Source organism: Ceratotherium simum, chromosome 1 (assembly GCF_057802395.1).
Source record: "Ceratotherium simum simum isolate JZ-2026a chromosome 1, ASM5780239v1, whole genome shotgun sequence".
Lineage (NCBI taxonomy): Eukaryota > Metazoa > Chordata > Mammalia > Perissodactyla > Rhinocerotidae > Ceratotherium > Ceratotherium simum.
In genome coordinates this window covers 50,609,746-50,627,393 of record NC_141900.1, presented here as the reverse complement: position 1 = coordinate 50,627,393, position 17,648 = coordinate 50,609,746, and the positions used below count along the sequence as shown (strand labels likewise).

Sequence of the window (17,648 nt, the reverse complement as noted above, 5' to 3'; positions counted from 1 at the left end):
CTGCAAACCACGGGCTGCCAAAGTAGAGCACACAAACTTAACCACTATGCCACTGGGGCAGCCCCAGAATATCTTCCTAATTAAAAATAGTATGGTCTACAGAGAAGTGCCAACTGAAGCTGATGACAATCCCAAATATATTAACCATTAAGGACAACTTTGAAGATGATTGCAGGCAATTTTATGAAAAAATAAATACAAGATCACATTGAAAAAATAAAGATCGATATCAATAATATTAGAAAAATACCAGCCACCTAGTATCAGAGACAAGTACAGTTAAGAAACTGATTAACATAAAGATATACAAAGAATAATTTTTTAAAATTTTGCCATAATGTACACAAATGTTAAAGACTTTTGCTTTTGAGAATTATCTTTAATAGAACTATTTGTGATCTATTACACAATAAAACCAATTTTGGCTGACATATTTCAAAATATTGCTTTAAAAATTATATAATTCCAATGGCTTTTATTACTTCCTTTTACTCTCAAAGTTGTCCTGGTTTAGAGGTAATATTACACGGTCACACTAGTGGAAGAGAACCAATGACATTGATCTGTTCAGACACCAGGAGACCTAGTTTCACTACCCCTTAGGTACTTGACTTCTTTCTCATTCTCATCTCATTATCTATTAAAACAGATAATATGTGAGTTTAACAGGGATGTCAGAGTATTTTGAGATTTTTCTATAAACCACTACCAGTCAAGAACAAGGTGAAAGCTTCCCCAGTCTCTGTAAGAGGAAAACTTAGGGATCACTACCCAGCTGTTTCTTTGCTGTGTAAATTCTGCATTTCAAATTAAAATTGTAGGTCAAGTTTCTTAACCTTCAGCAGGAAGGATTTCATTTGACTAGCATGTCCCAAGCACTTCCCCTTTAAGAATCCTATATAAGGAAGAAAGCACAATTAAACAAATACATAAATTATTGGTATAGTTAACGAATAATACAACCTGGCTACATGGGCTTTCTCTCAGGATGACAAGAAAGGTTCAATTAGGAAAACTGTAAATTTACTGTAGTAGTCCCCCTTTATCCAACCAAGACCCCCAGTGGATGCCTGAAACCGTGGATAGTACCGAACCCCATGCATACTATATGTTTTCCCTATATATACATACCTATGATAAAGTTTAATTTATAAATTAGGCACAGTAAGAGATTAATGGCATTATGGGGCCATTATTGAGTAAAATAAGCATTACTTGAACACAAGCACCGTGATACCATGATAGTCGATCTGATAATGTAGGCTACTTATTGACTAATGGGCGGTAGTGCATACAGCATGGATACACTGGACAGAGGGATGATTCACTTCCTGGGTGAGACAGTGCAAGATTTCTTCACCCTACTCAGAATGGCATGCAATTTAAAACTTATCAATTGTTTATTTCTAGAATTTTCCATTTAATATGTGTCGACTGTGGTTGACACAGGTAACTGAAACCAAGGAAAGAGTAATCGAGGACAAGGGAAGACTGCCATATATGAGAAGAGAAAACTCATATATCCATCCTTATGGAACAAAATCCAACATTCTTGCTTTGAAGAGATGTAGTACAGGAATAATGCCTACCTTCTTAACATGGTAAATCAAACCAGCACTATGTCTAAAGTTAAAATACTAGAATATGCTCTCCTTAATTTCAGAAGCAAAACAACCATCACCCCCATTCTTTAGCAGTGTATTTGTTAATACATTGAGTAATCAGATGAAAAGAGAGAAAGAGAAAGAAAGGCAGAAAGGGAAGAAGGGAGGGAAGAAAAGGAAGGAGGGAGGAAGTAAGAAAAATTTATTGAATAGTACTCTAAATTAGGGATCAGCAAATGCATTTGCAGGCCATACAATCCCTGTCACAGTACTCAATTTTGCTGTTATTGTGCAAGAGTAACCATAGACAATATGTAAGGAAATAAAAATGCCTGCACTCCATCCAGTAATCTCTATGGACATTGAAATTTGAATTTCATGTAATTTTCACGTGTCACAAAATATTTTTTTGATTTTATTTCCCAACTATTTAAAAACGTAAAAACCATTCTTAGCTCCTGGGTTGTACAAAAACAGGTGGGCTGGATCTGACGACCATACCCTAGACCATTTTAACAGTAATTAACTCCAGGAAGTGGAACTTGGGGTACGTGTGTGTGTGTGCGCGCGCGTGCATGTATGTGTTGGGGTGGGGTGCATAGGGAAAGGCAGTACTGGTGAAGGGAATGGGAATTTTACTTTTTATCTTGACACAGCTATATACTTTAAAAATGTTTTACCATAATCATGAATTATAAAATTTTTTAAATCTATTAGATAAATATAAACAAACTTATCTAATTGCCTGTTTTTGTGTTTTTTACATAGTACGAAAAAGTGTTTTATAGAAAGACTGTAAAGAGTAATTAAATTATAAAAATGTTGAATTTTAAAAACAGCATTTTTATTTCCTTCACTCTCTCTCTCTCAGAAAAAAAGGACGTATCTCTTTAGCTGTTAATTATACTCCTGTAAACAGAGTAACCCTTAGGAATTTCTATTTGCTTTATATCTAATCTGCAGGCCTCACTGAACTTTCATCAAGAACAATGGAGTACACACAGTTCCTACATTCATACCAGTTTTTTTCTTCCTTTTTTTTTTTTTTTTTTTTTTTTGGTGTTGAACTCCAGTCAAACATTAAATTACCTTGGGAAGTAAAAGGTGGAAGAGAAAAAAGCTCAAAGATGGTATTTGGCCTCATTTTATGAGGACACTCAACCTCAATTTAGAGAAAGGGAGAAGAGCTTTTTAGCATGAGAAGCATGGGAACTAGAAAGAAGTACAGGGTTTTTCAGACAAGCCTGGTTTTGTAAGTTTGTAGGTGACTGCACACTTGTTTCCATGCAGGTGGGGCTGGAGGTCAGGGTGTGTGTGTGTGTGTGTGTGTGTGTGTGTGTGTGTGTGTGTGTGTGTGTGTGTGTGTGTGTGTGTGTGTATCTATAAACCCACACCCATTTTTAACCAGAAACATCCAGAATACACTTCCAGCAACAGCACTGGCTAGTTCAGGTAAGTAAGCAAAACTTCCAGATTATTTAATCAGTGGTCAAGCTCTGCTATGTTCAAATCATCAGTTTATCACTATTCAAGTGAGATCTTCAGTGAAGGGTAGGGAAAGTTCAATGAAATTGTATTTTTCTTCTTTTAATGAACTGGATTTTCTTTGCTGGTTTTGTACTTTTGTTCTCTCTTTATGTTAATGATATTATAATAAATTAACATTGACTAAAAATGACCCTTTAAAAATTATGCTACCATTAACAATTTTTCTTCCCTGTTTTCTTTTAAATTTTGTTTTATTTTAAAATAGGAAAGATTTTAATGTAATATCTAAGTAAATGACATATTAAATTACTTTTGAAAAGTAAAATACTAGTGTCAGAAAATGCTAAGTGGCTAATATTTATTAACACCTAATTGTAGACATTTGGTTATGGGGCTCCTGGGTGCACTGTAAGCTGCTCCAGGGCCATAAACATGTCATATTCATCTGTGTCCCCTAAGTAGCTTAACTGTACATCTGGTGTTAGAGGACCCTCAAGAGTTTGCATTCTATTTTACTGAGGAAAGCATTGTTTGTGCAAAAATAACAATATATAAATTGATCCGCTTTGTCATAGAATATATTTAATATCTATTCTACAATTTATCAATGTAAAACAGAAAATTAATATTTTGATTTTTTAAGTAGAACAATCTTTGACAATAATACATAATAACTTGAAATTTGGAGGAAAAGAAATTAGTTCCCACTCAACTCTAAACTTGGCAGCTTTAAAAGAGGAAAATAGTGAAGTTGTACTTTTAGTATAGATTCCATCTACTTATCTCTGTCTCTACCTCAGAGAATCTTTTCTGATGCTTCCTCTGGATTAACTTCTCTTAACTCTTCTTTACATCCAAGAGGAACCTTTAGGCAATTAGGGACTCTCTTCCCCAGGAAAATGAACAGAGGCACATAAAATTTTACATACAATTTCAGGGTTTTTTGAGCCTCCTGTAGCTCAATCATAGACCTTCCAGAGCCCACTGGATCCAAGTTAAGACCCTGTCCTAGATGGTTGCTTCCATTTCTCCACTGCAACTTTCAACATGACAGAGCCTGCCCTCCCCAGACTGGACTTTTGTGTTCCAGATACAGCTGTCTCTAACCACTACTAAAATCTACCCTTTCTTTGTTTCAGTCTCTAAGGTACAAGATGACCAGTCCATAAGGTAAAAGGTGACATTTTGAAATGTTTTATGGTATTAATAAGTTATGGGAACTTAAAGTAAGATCCTTATCAAGCACCATGATTATTGTTTAACAGAGTTTTTCAACGCTTGAACACAAAGAAAGTAAAAAATGGGTCCACTGCAGGTTAGGGAGGGAAATAATTTAAACAGGACCAACCTGGAGTGACAACCATTTTCAATCCACAGGAGGACTGAAGGGATACACCACTGGCAAGAGAAAGATACTAGAATGAGAGGAATGAAGAAGTGTCTGGAGAAATCTAGAAATGTATTAACTCCTCTACCACCAAGTTGCTGCTCTCCTTCCTGACTGTGGTTGCTGTATGACATAACCAGCCTATTACCATTGTGAGGCAGTAAATTATTATTTTTTTTTATTGCAGTAACATTGGTTTATAACATTGTATAAATTTCAGGTGTACATCATTATACTTCTATTTCTGCACAGATTACGTCATGTTCACCACCCAAATATTAATTACAATCCATCACAACACACATGTGCCTAATCATCCTTTTCGCCCTCCTCCCTCCTCCCTTCCCCTGTGGTAACCACCAATCCAATCTCTGTCTCTATGTGTTTGTCTGTTGTTGTTTTTATCTTCTACTTATGTGTGAGATCATACGGTATTTGACCTTCCCTCTCTGACTTATTTCGCTTAGCATAATACCCTCAAGGTCCATACATGTTGTCACAAATGGCTGGATTTCATCGTTCCTTATGGCTGAGTAGTATTCTATTGTGTATATATACCACATCTTCTTTATCCATTTGTCGCTTGATGCGCACTCAGGTTGCTTCCAAGTCTTGGCTATTGTGAATAATGCTGCAATGAACACAGGGGTGCATGTATCTTTACACATTCGTGTTTTCATGTTCTTTGGATAAATACCCAGTAGACTATTTTAAGGACGGTTTGTGTGCTATTCATCTTTCAATTTTCTACAGTGCTTAGTACAGTTAAATATAGCAACTTCCATGTTTGAGCAGAATCACAAAACAGTCACTCACTATTTTGGTGGGGAATTCGCTACTAAATGATGTAAGTCAACACAAAAATGTTTTAAATAACTTTAAATAAACATGAAAGATTTCTGTACATTTATTTCCTATTTTGAAGTAATTTCAAAACTGCATATGTCAACTATTTTCACATGAATTTTATCTGCTACAAGTTCCGTAACTGAATAACATCTCACAAGTATTAAATACTCCATGTAATATATTTATCAAATGGTTTAAGACAGCTCAGGTCCAACTCTAGATTTTTGATTTTATCTTAACATGCAGAGTATAAGTGATAGCACATTGAATTAAAAATCAATTTGAATTCTAGCTAACGAAGGGAGAATGTCATTGCAGCAAGTCTGCTCTTTTTTATATATATATTTAATTTATAACAATGTTAACAACTATACTGGATTTTATAAAAGAGCTGAGTTGTAAACAGAAGGGAAAGGGGCTGAGTAACTGATGGAAGGATGAGAAAGATAAGCCACTATAGAGGAATTGAAGAACAAAATCCTCCATATTCTGTTTTTCCTCTGAATTCCATTTTAAGCAATATTTGTTCATGCCTAATCTTATTATCTTAGTATAGAGTTAAAATGTTGTTTTAATCTGTTAGATCAAGAAGAATCAAAAGGCAAAGAATATTTATGTATGCCAAAAGTCACCTTTGCACTACACTTAACAGTTGCAAGGTCTTTTTTTTTTTTTGGTGAGGAAGATCAGCCCTGAGCTAATATCTATTGCCAATCCTCCTCCTTTTTTTTTCCCCAAAGCTCCAGTAGATACTTGTACGTCATAGTTGCACATCCCTCTAGTTGCTGTACGTGGGATGCTGCCTCAGCATGGCCCAACAAGCGGTGAGCCTGTGCGCTCCGGGGATCCGAACCCGGGCCACCAGTAGCAGAGCGCGCGCACTTAACCGCACGAGGTCTTTAATAACCATGATCTTATGTGGGTTTCACTGCAGGGCTGTGAGCACTAGCATGCAGTTAGATGTAGGCTTTGGGTGCCCTGGTCCAGTTCTCTTTCAACTTCAGTACTCCTTCCAGGATGCCCGGATTATGGCTTTTCACCAAGTGGACATTGAATGAGTTGATTGCATTTTAAAAATAAAATGTGAATGAAAGTTCTAAGTGGTTGTACCATGTCAACTCACACAAGTAGAGCAATCGGTCAGCCTAGGGTTGGTCTAACTCTTAATAAATGTCTTAATGACAGCCTGCAGTAAGCTACTAGATTCTGAAAATTATTTTCTACATCTAGCTTCTTTTGAAGGATTCTCGAGAAGACACGTTATACTCAGCTTTTGTCCTCTGCCTCTTACTCATCACAGTTTCTTCCAACCTTGCCATTGCAATCAAAAAGGAAAAGAGACTTCCTCAGACACTCTCAAGAGGTACCAGAATCTCATTTTATTTTCTAAACTCAGTCATGCGGATTGTTTTAAAATTCCTAGTCTCTTACTCATAGTTGAGTTATAAAACAAATTCAATTAACTGGAATATTTTTGTGTGTACCACTTTAAAATAGGCCAAAAAAATTTAAAAAACAGAAAGGATCATTTGATTTTAAAGAGTGAAAAAAACCAACTGAAAAACAATAACAAGTTGCTGCAACTTTATAGAAATAGTAGAGAATTGGTTTGGCTGCCTATAACTTTGTTAACCAGAGTCCTAGAAAATAATATTAATTGATATGTCGTAAGGATATCCTAAAGCCAATTAAGATCCCTCAAAATCTGCTCCAATTCCCTGTCTTCTACTTACTCAGGCAAGAAAATAATTTGGAATAATTTTACGCAAGGACCCCCAGAAAATTATACTTTATTCCATGCTCTGAGAATTTTGGTTAACCAAGTATTTAGTATATTGACCCCAGAAAACAGCTGCAGTGGTTTTAGACATTGTAATCTAGATTTGTCATTGGCTACATGTTTAGAAAACATTTCAATTTTGTAGTTACTGTTTTACTTTGGCCTGAGAAACAAATATATCTTCATCCGTAAAGAAACATTTCGTTAAAAAAATTCTGAAAATTTGTTCCTACGTCTCCAGGTAACAGAAGTGGGAACAAAATCACTTATCTCCACATAGACAATTCAAAACTTGTAGTGCAAACTACAAAACACTTGACCACTGCTTGGAATGCTAATGTGAATGGAGCAAACTAATGGAGACCAACTATAGCATAATTTCAAATTCTAAAATACTGACTTTCTTTCCGAGTTCATCCATTCCTTAACAGATGTATTGAGCACCAGGCAATTGCCCATCAATGTTCAGCCAAGTTAATTCATTCTACTTCATTTTGAAATCACAGAAAGTATAAATCTAAAAAAAAAAAAAAGTTTTTACAAAATAAATAAAAGAGGAAAATATTTTCTTAAGTATAATTTATCATATATCTCCATATATAAACACAATAGTCATAAAACAATGAGCTCAGTAGCCTTAAAGTGCCTAAGACTGAACTAGTCATTGCTCCGGGACTGAGTTAAACAACATGCTATTACTATACCACAAGGCACTAACATTTTGTGTATTCATCTTTATTAAAACTTTTTGGTGAATTTTATGAAAAATATACTCAATATGCATGGTAAATTTCAAAAGGCTTGAAGAGTCTGCTACTTCAGTTATTTAGAAACTATTTTAATAGGGAAGATGACTGATATCGGCTGGGAACCCCACTATTAAGAACTGGTTTACATTTGGTTAAGCGTTTTACAATCTACTGGCTTGTGGGGAACAATTGAGAGAATGAGGCTGAGAGTGAATGAGGATTAAGGGAAGGGATGAGAGGGAAGAGTTTGGGTACAGTGCACAGAGTAACACGTGGAGCCTCTTAGAGCAGGGGGCAGCACCTAACAGTTAAGTAGAGAGGATACTAGGAAGAAGAGGGAAGATTAACTAGAAAAAGGTAATAAAATGGTTCAAGGAAAAAAAAAAACAGTGACCACAAAAATCCTAACTTCCCTTTTGAATCAAAAGAACTGCCCAGCACTCAGCTCGGTGCCTAGCATATAGGAGGTACTCAATAATACATATTGGATAAATGAATAAAATCTCAGAAGACAAGCAAGCCTAGCTGGAAGTAGAATTATGGTAATGAATACAGACCCTGAAGAGAGTTTAAACTCTCCACCACCTTTGGCCTACTGTGATTATGAGAATGCGTGTAACAAATAATTATAATACAATCTGGCTCCCCTACAAGGCCATGAGTGAATTGTTTGAGAGCAGGGATTATTTTGTCTTACCTTTGTACACCCAGTGCTAAGTGGAGTAAGGCATATAGCAGATGTTCCTTTAATGTTTGTGTGACTAAAAGTTGAAGAGGAACAGACAATAGTTATTCTTTCCATTGCTGAAGTTCCCGCACTGAATTATATTTGCAACAGAAAAGAGAAATTAAGTAGAATCCCAGTCTCACTGGCTGTTTCTAGAATAACTCTTATTTAACTCAAAATGTGTGTGTGGGGCCAGCCCAGTGGCATAGTGGTTAAGTTCATGCACTCCACTTTGGCAGCCCGGGGTTCACGGGTTCAGATCCTGGGCGCAGACCTACACACAGGACATCAAGCCATGCTGTGGCAGTGTCCCACATACAAAATAGAAGAAGACTGGCATAGATGTTATCTCAGGGCCAATATTCCTCACAGACACAAAAAAATGTGGTGTGAAGTTACTACATGTGTTCAAGCAAAGTTGTAAAGAAAATCTTCCAGGATTGTTACAGATAGATGGGGTATCAAACTAACATAAGATGTCTTCCAATATTAAGATTCTAACATCAGGCAGAAACAAACCAACAACACTGCTGGTAAGAGTATAAAATAGTGCAACCACTTTGAAACAATCTGGCAGTTCCTCAAACAACTAAATGTAGAGCTACCATATGACCCTGCAACTCCACTCCTAGTTATAAACCCGAGAGAAATTAAAACGTATATCCACACAAAAGTGTGTACACAAATGTTCATAGCAGGTTAAAGCCAAAAAGTAGAAACAACTCAAACGCCCATCAACTGATGAATGGATAAATAAAATGTGGTCTATCCATTCAATGGAATAATATTCGGCCATGTAAAGGAATGAAGTACTAATGCATGCCACAACATGGATGAACCTTGAAAACATTATATTAAGTAAAAGCATCCAGGGCCGGCCCCATGGCTTAGCAGTTAAGTGCATGCGCTCCGCTGCTGGCAGCCCGGGTTCAGATCCTGGGCGCGCACCGAAGCACTGCTTCTCTGGCCACGCTGAGGCCGCGTCCCACATACAGCAACTAGAAGGATGTGCAGCTATGACATACAACTGTCTACTGGGGCTTTGGGGGAAAAAATAAATAAATAAATAAAATTATTAAAAAAAAAAAAGTAAAAGCATCCAGTCACAAAATACCACATATTATGTGATTCCACTTATACGAAATAGAATAAGAAAATCTACAGAGACAGAAAGTAGACTAGGTATTTCTTAGGGCTAGGGGAGATGGAGGGAATAGGGGGTGATAGTTAAAGAGTACAGGGTTTCTTTTTTGAAGTGATGAAAATGTTCTAAAACTGATTATGATGATGGTTGCACAACTCTGTTAATATACAAAAGAAAAGTGTACACTTTCAATGGATGAATGGTATTGGTATGTGAATTATATTTTAATACAGCTGTTACCAAAAAACAAACACAGCAACAAGCAAAAATCATGGAATTGTTTTTATCTTGCTTTATAATTCCTGGCCATCTTTTAGCCATGGGTATAAAACCAGAAACTGCAGTCTGACAACATTTGAAACATACAAGAAAATCTGGGTCCAAACTGACCCGCAAATATTTCTATTTTCAAATTAATTCAATCTTTCTCATCTTGTAGACCAAAACATTTCTCGAAAAATGCTCTACAGTATTTCTGGATGTTTGGTGCATACTTCTCTTCAATGATCTTATACTTTAGTCTCTAATACACATTCCCAACTACTTATATGGCTAGTGGTTGAAGGCTAGTGGTTTCTCTCTCTACTCATTGCTTTCTGTCTCCCTGTCTTCCACTCTTCTGGATGCCTCTGAAACACCTGTGTTTTATTGTATCTCTTAACCATAAAATTCCCACACCAGAACTTTTCCATGTCAGAACTCGAAGAAAAATTTGGAATTCCTTTTTTTTATGATGTATTCTGACTTAGAAGGGTCAGCATCTTTTGGCACTCAAGATACCAGAGCACTGTACAGTCCTGTCCAAAGTATTCCTGATAGATTTACAAAGTACACAAAGATTAACTGTAATTTCCTCCTGTTCATTCTGCAAGTCAGAGTTCTTGCATGGTCCAGAGATATCCTTTCAATTATCACTAATAACAGCATTTATTGAGCACTTATTGGGTTCAAGGCCATGAGGTTTGAAACACAGTCATGAAACCTCAGCACTATAATCTTAGAGAACACCGCATCTTCATATCTAGTTATAATATGTATCCTGTCTACCATATGCCAGACAACTGCTTGGTAGCTGAGTTAAATATCGGTAGATAGAGACCTGCTTATCACATGCTCATTTCAGAGCTCTGCTGTTAGTTAATGCACTGATTTCTTCTTTTTTAGGGTGGGGTGATGACATCACTTGGGTACAGACTTATGAAGAAGGTTTCTTTCACATTCAAAAAAGGTAAAACACCTCTCAGTTAATTTTGACAGATCACATAGATACCTCCTCACGGAAGAGTCAAAAATTAGCATGTTAGCTTTTGAAAGGGTACCACAAGTATTTACTCTGCTATTGTATGCTCTTTGGACTGAGTTGCCATTAGAATGTTTTTTTATAAAGAAGACCTCTAAATACCTTTGTATTAATTTCTTAATTACCCAAGCAAGCTTTTGAATATAAGTTGTATAAAAAAAACAGTATCAGGGCCAGCTGTGGTGGCCTAGTGGTTAAGTTCAGCACTCTCTGCTTGGGTGGCCTGGGTTCGGTTCCTGGGCTCCGAGCTGCACCACTCTTCTGTCAGTGGCCATGCTGTGGTGGCGGCTCACATACAAAATAGAGGAAGATTGTCAACAGATGTTAACTCAGGGAAAATCTTTCTCAGCAAAAAAAAAAAAAAAGCAGCATCAGAGTTTAGGCATTATTCAAGCTTAAGAAGGAAACTGGTTTGGAGCAGCAGTTCTCAAGCCTGTCTGATGATCAGAACAATTCAGGGAGTTTTCTTTAAAATTCATATTCATAATCAGTCAGTCAAGTACTTACTGTGTATCCCCTGCTATGTGCCAGGCACTGTTCTATGCTCAATGACCAAGAGTGACATGATTTTTATCCTTAAAGACCTACTAAATCTTTAGGCGTGGAGCTGAGAAAGTTGTATTTTTAAAAGCTCTCCAAGAATTTATCAAATATCTAAAGAACATTCAATTCAAATACTCTTTAAAGAAGAAGGAAAGATTCCAAATGAGAATTGAGTAAAACACTGGACGAATTCTACCAAAAAAAAAGAGAAGTCTACAGAATAATCTCATCTCCAAATAGGAATGTAACAAAGAACATATTGGCAAAGAGCAGTCAGCAGAACATTTAAAGAATATACCTTAATAAAGTGAGATTATAGTCCGGGAATAGCCAGCCCTGGTGGTCTAGTGGTTAAGATTTGGCACACACGTCACCACAACCCTGGTTCGCTTCCCCACCTGGCTGTTGGCTGTCACACTGTGGCAGCTGTGTGTTGCTGTGATGCTGAAAGCTATGCCACCAGTATTTCAAATACCAGCAGGGTCACCCATGGTGAACAGGTTTCAGTGGAGCTTCCAGACTAAGACAGACTAGAAAGGACTTGGATACCCACTTCTGAAAAAAATTGGTGAAAACCCTATAAATAGCAACAGAGAATTGTCTGCTATAGCACCAGAAGGTGAGAGGATAGCGCAAAAAAGACTAAGCAGGGCTCCACTCTGCTGCACACAGGATCCCTAGGAGTTGGAATCCACTTGATGGCACTAACAACAAAGTCTGGGAATGCGAGGAAGATTCAAGATTAAGAAATCTATTAATTAAAATAATGTATAAGGAGACAAATAATACAAGTATCTCCTATCTCCATAAATGCTGAAAAGGCATTTAATAGAATGCAAAATCCATGTTTGAATTTTTAAACAACTTTTTTTTAACAATATCTATTTTCATTTATCCTAAGAAGGAAATATCTATCCCCTCAAAAAAGCCAACATCCTGCTTACTGGGAAAACAAATAGAAGTATCCCATTGAAGTCTGAATAAGACAAAGATGTCTATAGTCATGGCAATTACTAACATTGTTCTGGAGGTATGAACCAACGCAATTAGATGAGAAAAATTAAAAGTACAAAACTTGGAAGGAGAAGGTAAAAGTATCTTGATTTGTAGATGATGACTGTGTACATGAAAAATTTCATAATCAACTGAAAGTATTCAGAAAAAATGAAGATTCAGTTAAAGTAGATGAGAACAAATTAATATATAGAAATCAATAGCATTTATATACAGAAAAAAATGGCAAAAGGAACTTATGAAATACCCCATTTAAAATAGCAACTAGTCAGGGGAGAAGGTCAAATACCATATGATCTCACTCATAAGTAGAAGACAAAAGCAACAACAAACAAACATATAGAGATAGAGATTGGATTGCTGATTACCAGAGAGAAAGGGGGGAGGGGGGAAGGAGGAGGGCGAAAGGGATAATTAGGCACATGTGTGTGGTGATGGATTGCGGGTCGTATTTGGTTGGTGAACTTGATGTGGTCTATGCTGAAATAGAAGTATAATGATATACACCTGAAATTGAAATTGGTACAATGTTAGAAACCAATGTGACCGCAATAAAAAAAAACACACACAAAAATAAATAAATGAATAAATAAAATAAAATAAATAAAAATAAATAAATAAAATAGCAACTAAAGGGGGCCGGACTGGTGGCGTAGTGGTTAAGTTTGCGCATTCTGCTTCAGTGGCCCAGGGTTCGAGGGTTTGGATCCTGGCCGAAGACCGACGCACTGCTTGTCAAGCCATGCTGTGGCGGCCTCCCATATAAAGTAGAAGAAGATGGGCACGGATGTTAGCCCAGGGCCAGTCTTCCTCAGCAAAAAGAGCAGGATTGGCAACAGATGATAGCTCAAGGCTAATCTTCCTCACAAAAAAAAAATAGCAACTAAAAACACAAAACAGCCCAGGATAAACTTGACAGAAAAGGCGCAAAAATTTATATGACCTAAATGTACTATTGAGCGAAAAAATACAAAGCAATGGAAAGATATATTGTATTCTTAGGTAGGAAGATTCAACATCATAAAAATGTCAATTCTCTCTACAGTTAAAAAAATTTTAAGACAATCAAAATAAGTTGATACAAGAAATTTTTTTTAAAAATATGACTTCAAAATTGAAATGAAAAATAGACATAAATAAGAACATTCCGAAAAGAAAAAAAATCAATAGGGATATAAAACATTTGACAAAGGTATAATAAAACAATATGTTACTGGTAAATGAATCAAATGGAGGATAGAAATAAAAGTGGATGCTATAGAAAATTTTACAAAATATAATGGCATTTTAAATCAGGGGTAGGGGAAATAGAGTATGTAAAATAATTAGTGTTAGAGAGAAGTTGTAGCCATCTGGAAAAATAAATCAATTTGATCCATATCTCACATTTTATTTCACAATAAACTGCAAAGATTTAATATAAAAAAATGAAACCATTACAGAACTAGAAGGCACGATTGCAAAATTTTATTTCTTTAAATTCTTGGAGTAGGAAAGGGCTGATATTAGGGTGAGGCAAGAGAGACACCGAGGATGCAAAAATAAAGCACTTAATTTTTGGACTCTAGATGCTCCTCTTGCTGTACCCTACTCCCGTCCTTTGAGCTTGAGTATAGCCAAAGAAAAAGAAGGCCATCCTTCTCACCTTCATGCTACTTTAATCAATAAAATTTATATAAGGGTGAGTTTCCCTAGTACTCCATAGTTCCATATACAAAGTACTCATATAAATTAATAAGAGAAAGGTCAAGTTAATAGAAAAAAAATGAACAAAAGATATACAAGATAGTTCACAGACTAGAAAAATAAGTAATCTAAACATATGAGTAAGAGTGACTATTTTTCCAGCTTTATTGTGATGTAATTGACAGGTAACATTGTGTAAGTTTAAGGTGTACAACATGATTTGATATATGTATATATTGCAAAATGATCACCACAGTAAGGTTAACTAACACATCCATCACCTTACACAGTTACCATTTTTTGCTGTTGTGAGAACTTTTAAGATCTACGCTCTTAGCAACTTTCAAGTATACAATACAGTATCGTTAATTGTAGTCACCCTGCTGCACATTACATCCCCGGAACTTACTCCTCTTATCACTGGAAGTTTGTCCCCTTGGACCGCCTTCACTCATTCCACCGCCCCGCCCCTGGAAACCCACCAATCCCACCAATCTATTCTTCATTACTATGAGTTCTATTTTTTTTTTTAGATTCTTCATATAAGTGAGCTAGACAGTATTTGTCTTTCTCTGTCTGACTCATTTCACCTAGCATAATGAGCTCGAGTTTCATCCATGTTGTCACAAATGTGTTGACAGACACTTAGGTTGTTTCCACGTCTTGGCTATAGTAAATAATGCTTCAGTGAACACGAGAGTGCAGATATCTCTTTGAGATAGTGATTTTATTTCCTCAGCTATATACCCAGAAATAGAGTTGCTGGATCATATAGTGAATATTTTTCATAAGAAAGTAAAACTACATTAATTTCCCTCTTTTCATCTATTGGATGAAATAATTAGAAGCTCGATAACCAGTTTTAGTGAGAGTAGAGGAAGCAGTTACCTCTCACATTACCAGAGAGAACATACATTGGGACAGCTTCTATGGAAAGCATGCATATCAAAATTATAAATGCACATACTCTTTGACCCAGAAATACCACTTGAAATTTATCTACAAATATACCCACCTGTGTACAAAATCATATATAAATAACATCACCAAAGCAGTGTTTGTAAATGTTGGAAATAATCTAAACACAAAAATTGGAAAAAACTTAAATATCTATCTTCAGGGGACTAATTAAAGAATATCCATACAACACAATATTATACAGAAGCACAAGGGAATGATATCCAAGATATACCATTATGTTAAAAAAGCAAAACGCAAATACATGTGCATAGTGTGCTAGTATTTGTATTTTTAAAAAAGAAAGGAATATATACATACACATGGACATATACAATATATTTACATATTCATATTTATAAAAATAATCAAATACACTTATGTAAATATATATATACATAAGCACATACATATACATATTCATATCCTTACTCCTATATATAAACATACATAAACGCATGCCTGTACATGTACATATACATATTTGGGTATATAATCTGAAAACTTCTGGAAGGAAACATAAGAAATGGTACCCCTGCTTACTACTGGAAGGCAGAACTAGGAGGAAGAATTTTTGTCTTTTTAACTTTAGAATTTTAAATCATCTGAATTTGTAACCTATTTTAAAAGGAAAAAAATGTAGAATTTTAAAAGATAATTCACCATATGATGCTGATAGGCAGCTAGGCTTGGCAGGCTCTGGTTTTAGAGAATCTCAAAAGTACAAGTACTTTCTCAACTCAAGTTTCTCACAATCTGATGTGCTAGTTCATGAAATTTTAGACCAGTGATCACCTGTTTTAACTCAATCTGTGAGCTAAGAGTGATTTTTACATTTTTAAATTTTTATAAAAATCAAAAGAAGAATAACATTTTGTGACACACGAAAGTTACATGAAATTCAAATTTCAGTGTCCATAAATTAAGTTTTACTGTAACCCGGCCTCACTCATTTTGTTGCATATTGTCCATGGCTGCTTTTGTGCAATAATGGCTGAATTGAGTAATTGCAAATGAGACCACACGGCCTGAAAATCTCAAATATTTAGTATTTGCCTCTTTACTGAAAAGGTTTTTGAGGCCTTTTTTAGACGTCCCTACTTCCATGTCGGCCAGAAACAGAAGCGCTTCTTGCTTTTCCTGAAATGAAATAGAGTCTTGGTTTGAAAGTCTGAATAACCCATTCAAAGCTGAACTGTTAGGACAGAGTATTCTGTGGACTTGATAAATTTTTCCTTGGACTCCACTTGCCCAGAAATCTGATGCTGAAATTAGTTTTCCAAGAGTTACATCAATGTTTTTCCCTACACATAGCTGTTCTTGTTGTGCTGGGAAGAAACGGTACAGTTAAGGAAACCAGAAGGACTCATGCCCCTAAACTGTTCTGTGTCTCAGGACCCCTCTACCTACCCAAGCTCAATCAGAGAAGGAGTTACCTTGTAGAAAGATCACTACTTGATGCTTAGGAGGTCCAAGTTCTATACTTGCCTCTAAAAAATGTCGATACATATTTTTCGGCTTAGTTTTCTACTAAAAAAAAAAGAGGGAATAATATTTCATTCATCGGATCTGCTTTTTCACCAATAAATTTGAAGTTGTTGGCAAATGTTAGCTTTCTGTGTCATCAATCTTAAAAGGTAAGTTGCAGGATTTAGTCTCACCTAAAATTTACTTATATTCCAAGTTCAAGGATTAAAATTATTAATAATTCAAAGTTTGTTATTTGACACTTTTTGAGACTGAAGTAAAAAAAATAGGGCTATTCAATGACAAATATTTTATGTGATTACCTCTGTTGTTTTTAAAAAGATTTAGGCTTAATACATATACACTGGAGTCTATCTCCTTTTGTACCCAGCATCCTCTCAAAATTAAGGAAACCTTTTTTAAAATATCCTATATTTCCAAATCATAATTCTTTTTATCCTTCACTATAGTTAATATTCTAATTTTTCTCCTACTGTAAAGAGCAGAGAAGTCAATCAGCTACCATAAAAACTTTTTTTTAGAGAGAGTTAAAATCCAAATGACACTGAAAAATGTACAGATAGGGAACTCTCACTGAGATTGTTTATACATTGGGAGTTGTTACAAGAATGAAAAGATATGAAAATAGTCAATTGTTAATAGCTGTTTTTGTAAAAACTGGAAAATCCAAAAAAAGCTAAAAAGGAATTTTGACTCTCCTGAAATCTTATACCAGATGTTCCTTGGAAATGAATATCTTGTTCATAATATCCTTTCATCTCTGGAAACAGAATTGATTCTTATTTTCCCAACTGCACTATAGTGTACATAAGAATCACCTGGTGAGCATGTTAAGCTACAGATTCCCGGAGCACACCCCCAGAGATTCTAATTGAATGGGCCTGGGATGGAGCCTGAGAATTTACATTTCTAACCCATGCACCCAGTTCTGG

The 17,648-nt window shown here is 35.7% G+C and overlaps 1 protein-coding gene across 1 annotated transcript in view; it reads left to right on the top strand.

Moving 5' to 3' along the window:
• AGR3 (anterior gradient 3, protein disulphide isomerase family member) overlaps window positions 1–17,648 on the top strand; it is a 48,279-nt gene that overhangs the window by 27,614 nt on the left and 3,017 nt on the right. The window contains exons 2-3 of the mRNA XM_087434080.1: window positions 6,559–6,691; window positions 10,893–10,956. Coding sequence (XP_087290206.1) covers window positions 6,559–6,691; window positions 10,893–10,956 — 197 coding nt within the window. The remainder of the gene's footprint in view (window positions 1–6,558; window positions 6,692–10,892; window positions 10,957–17,648) is intronic.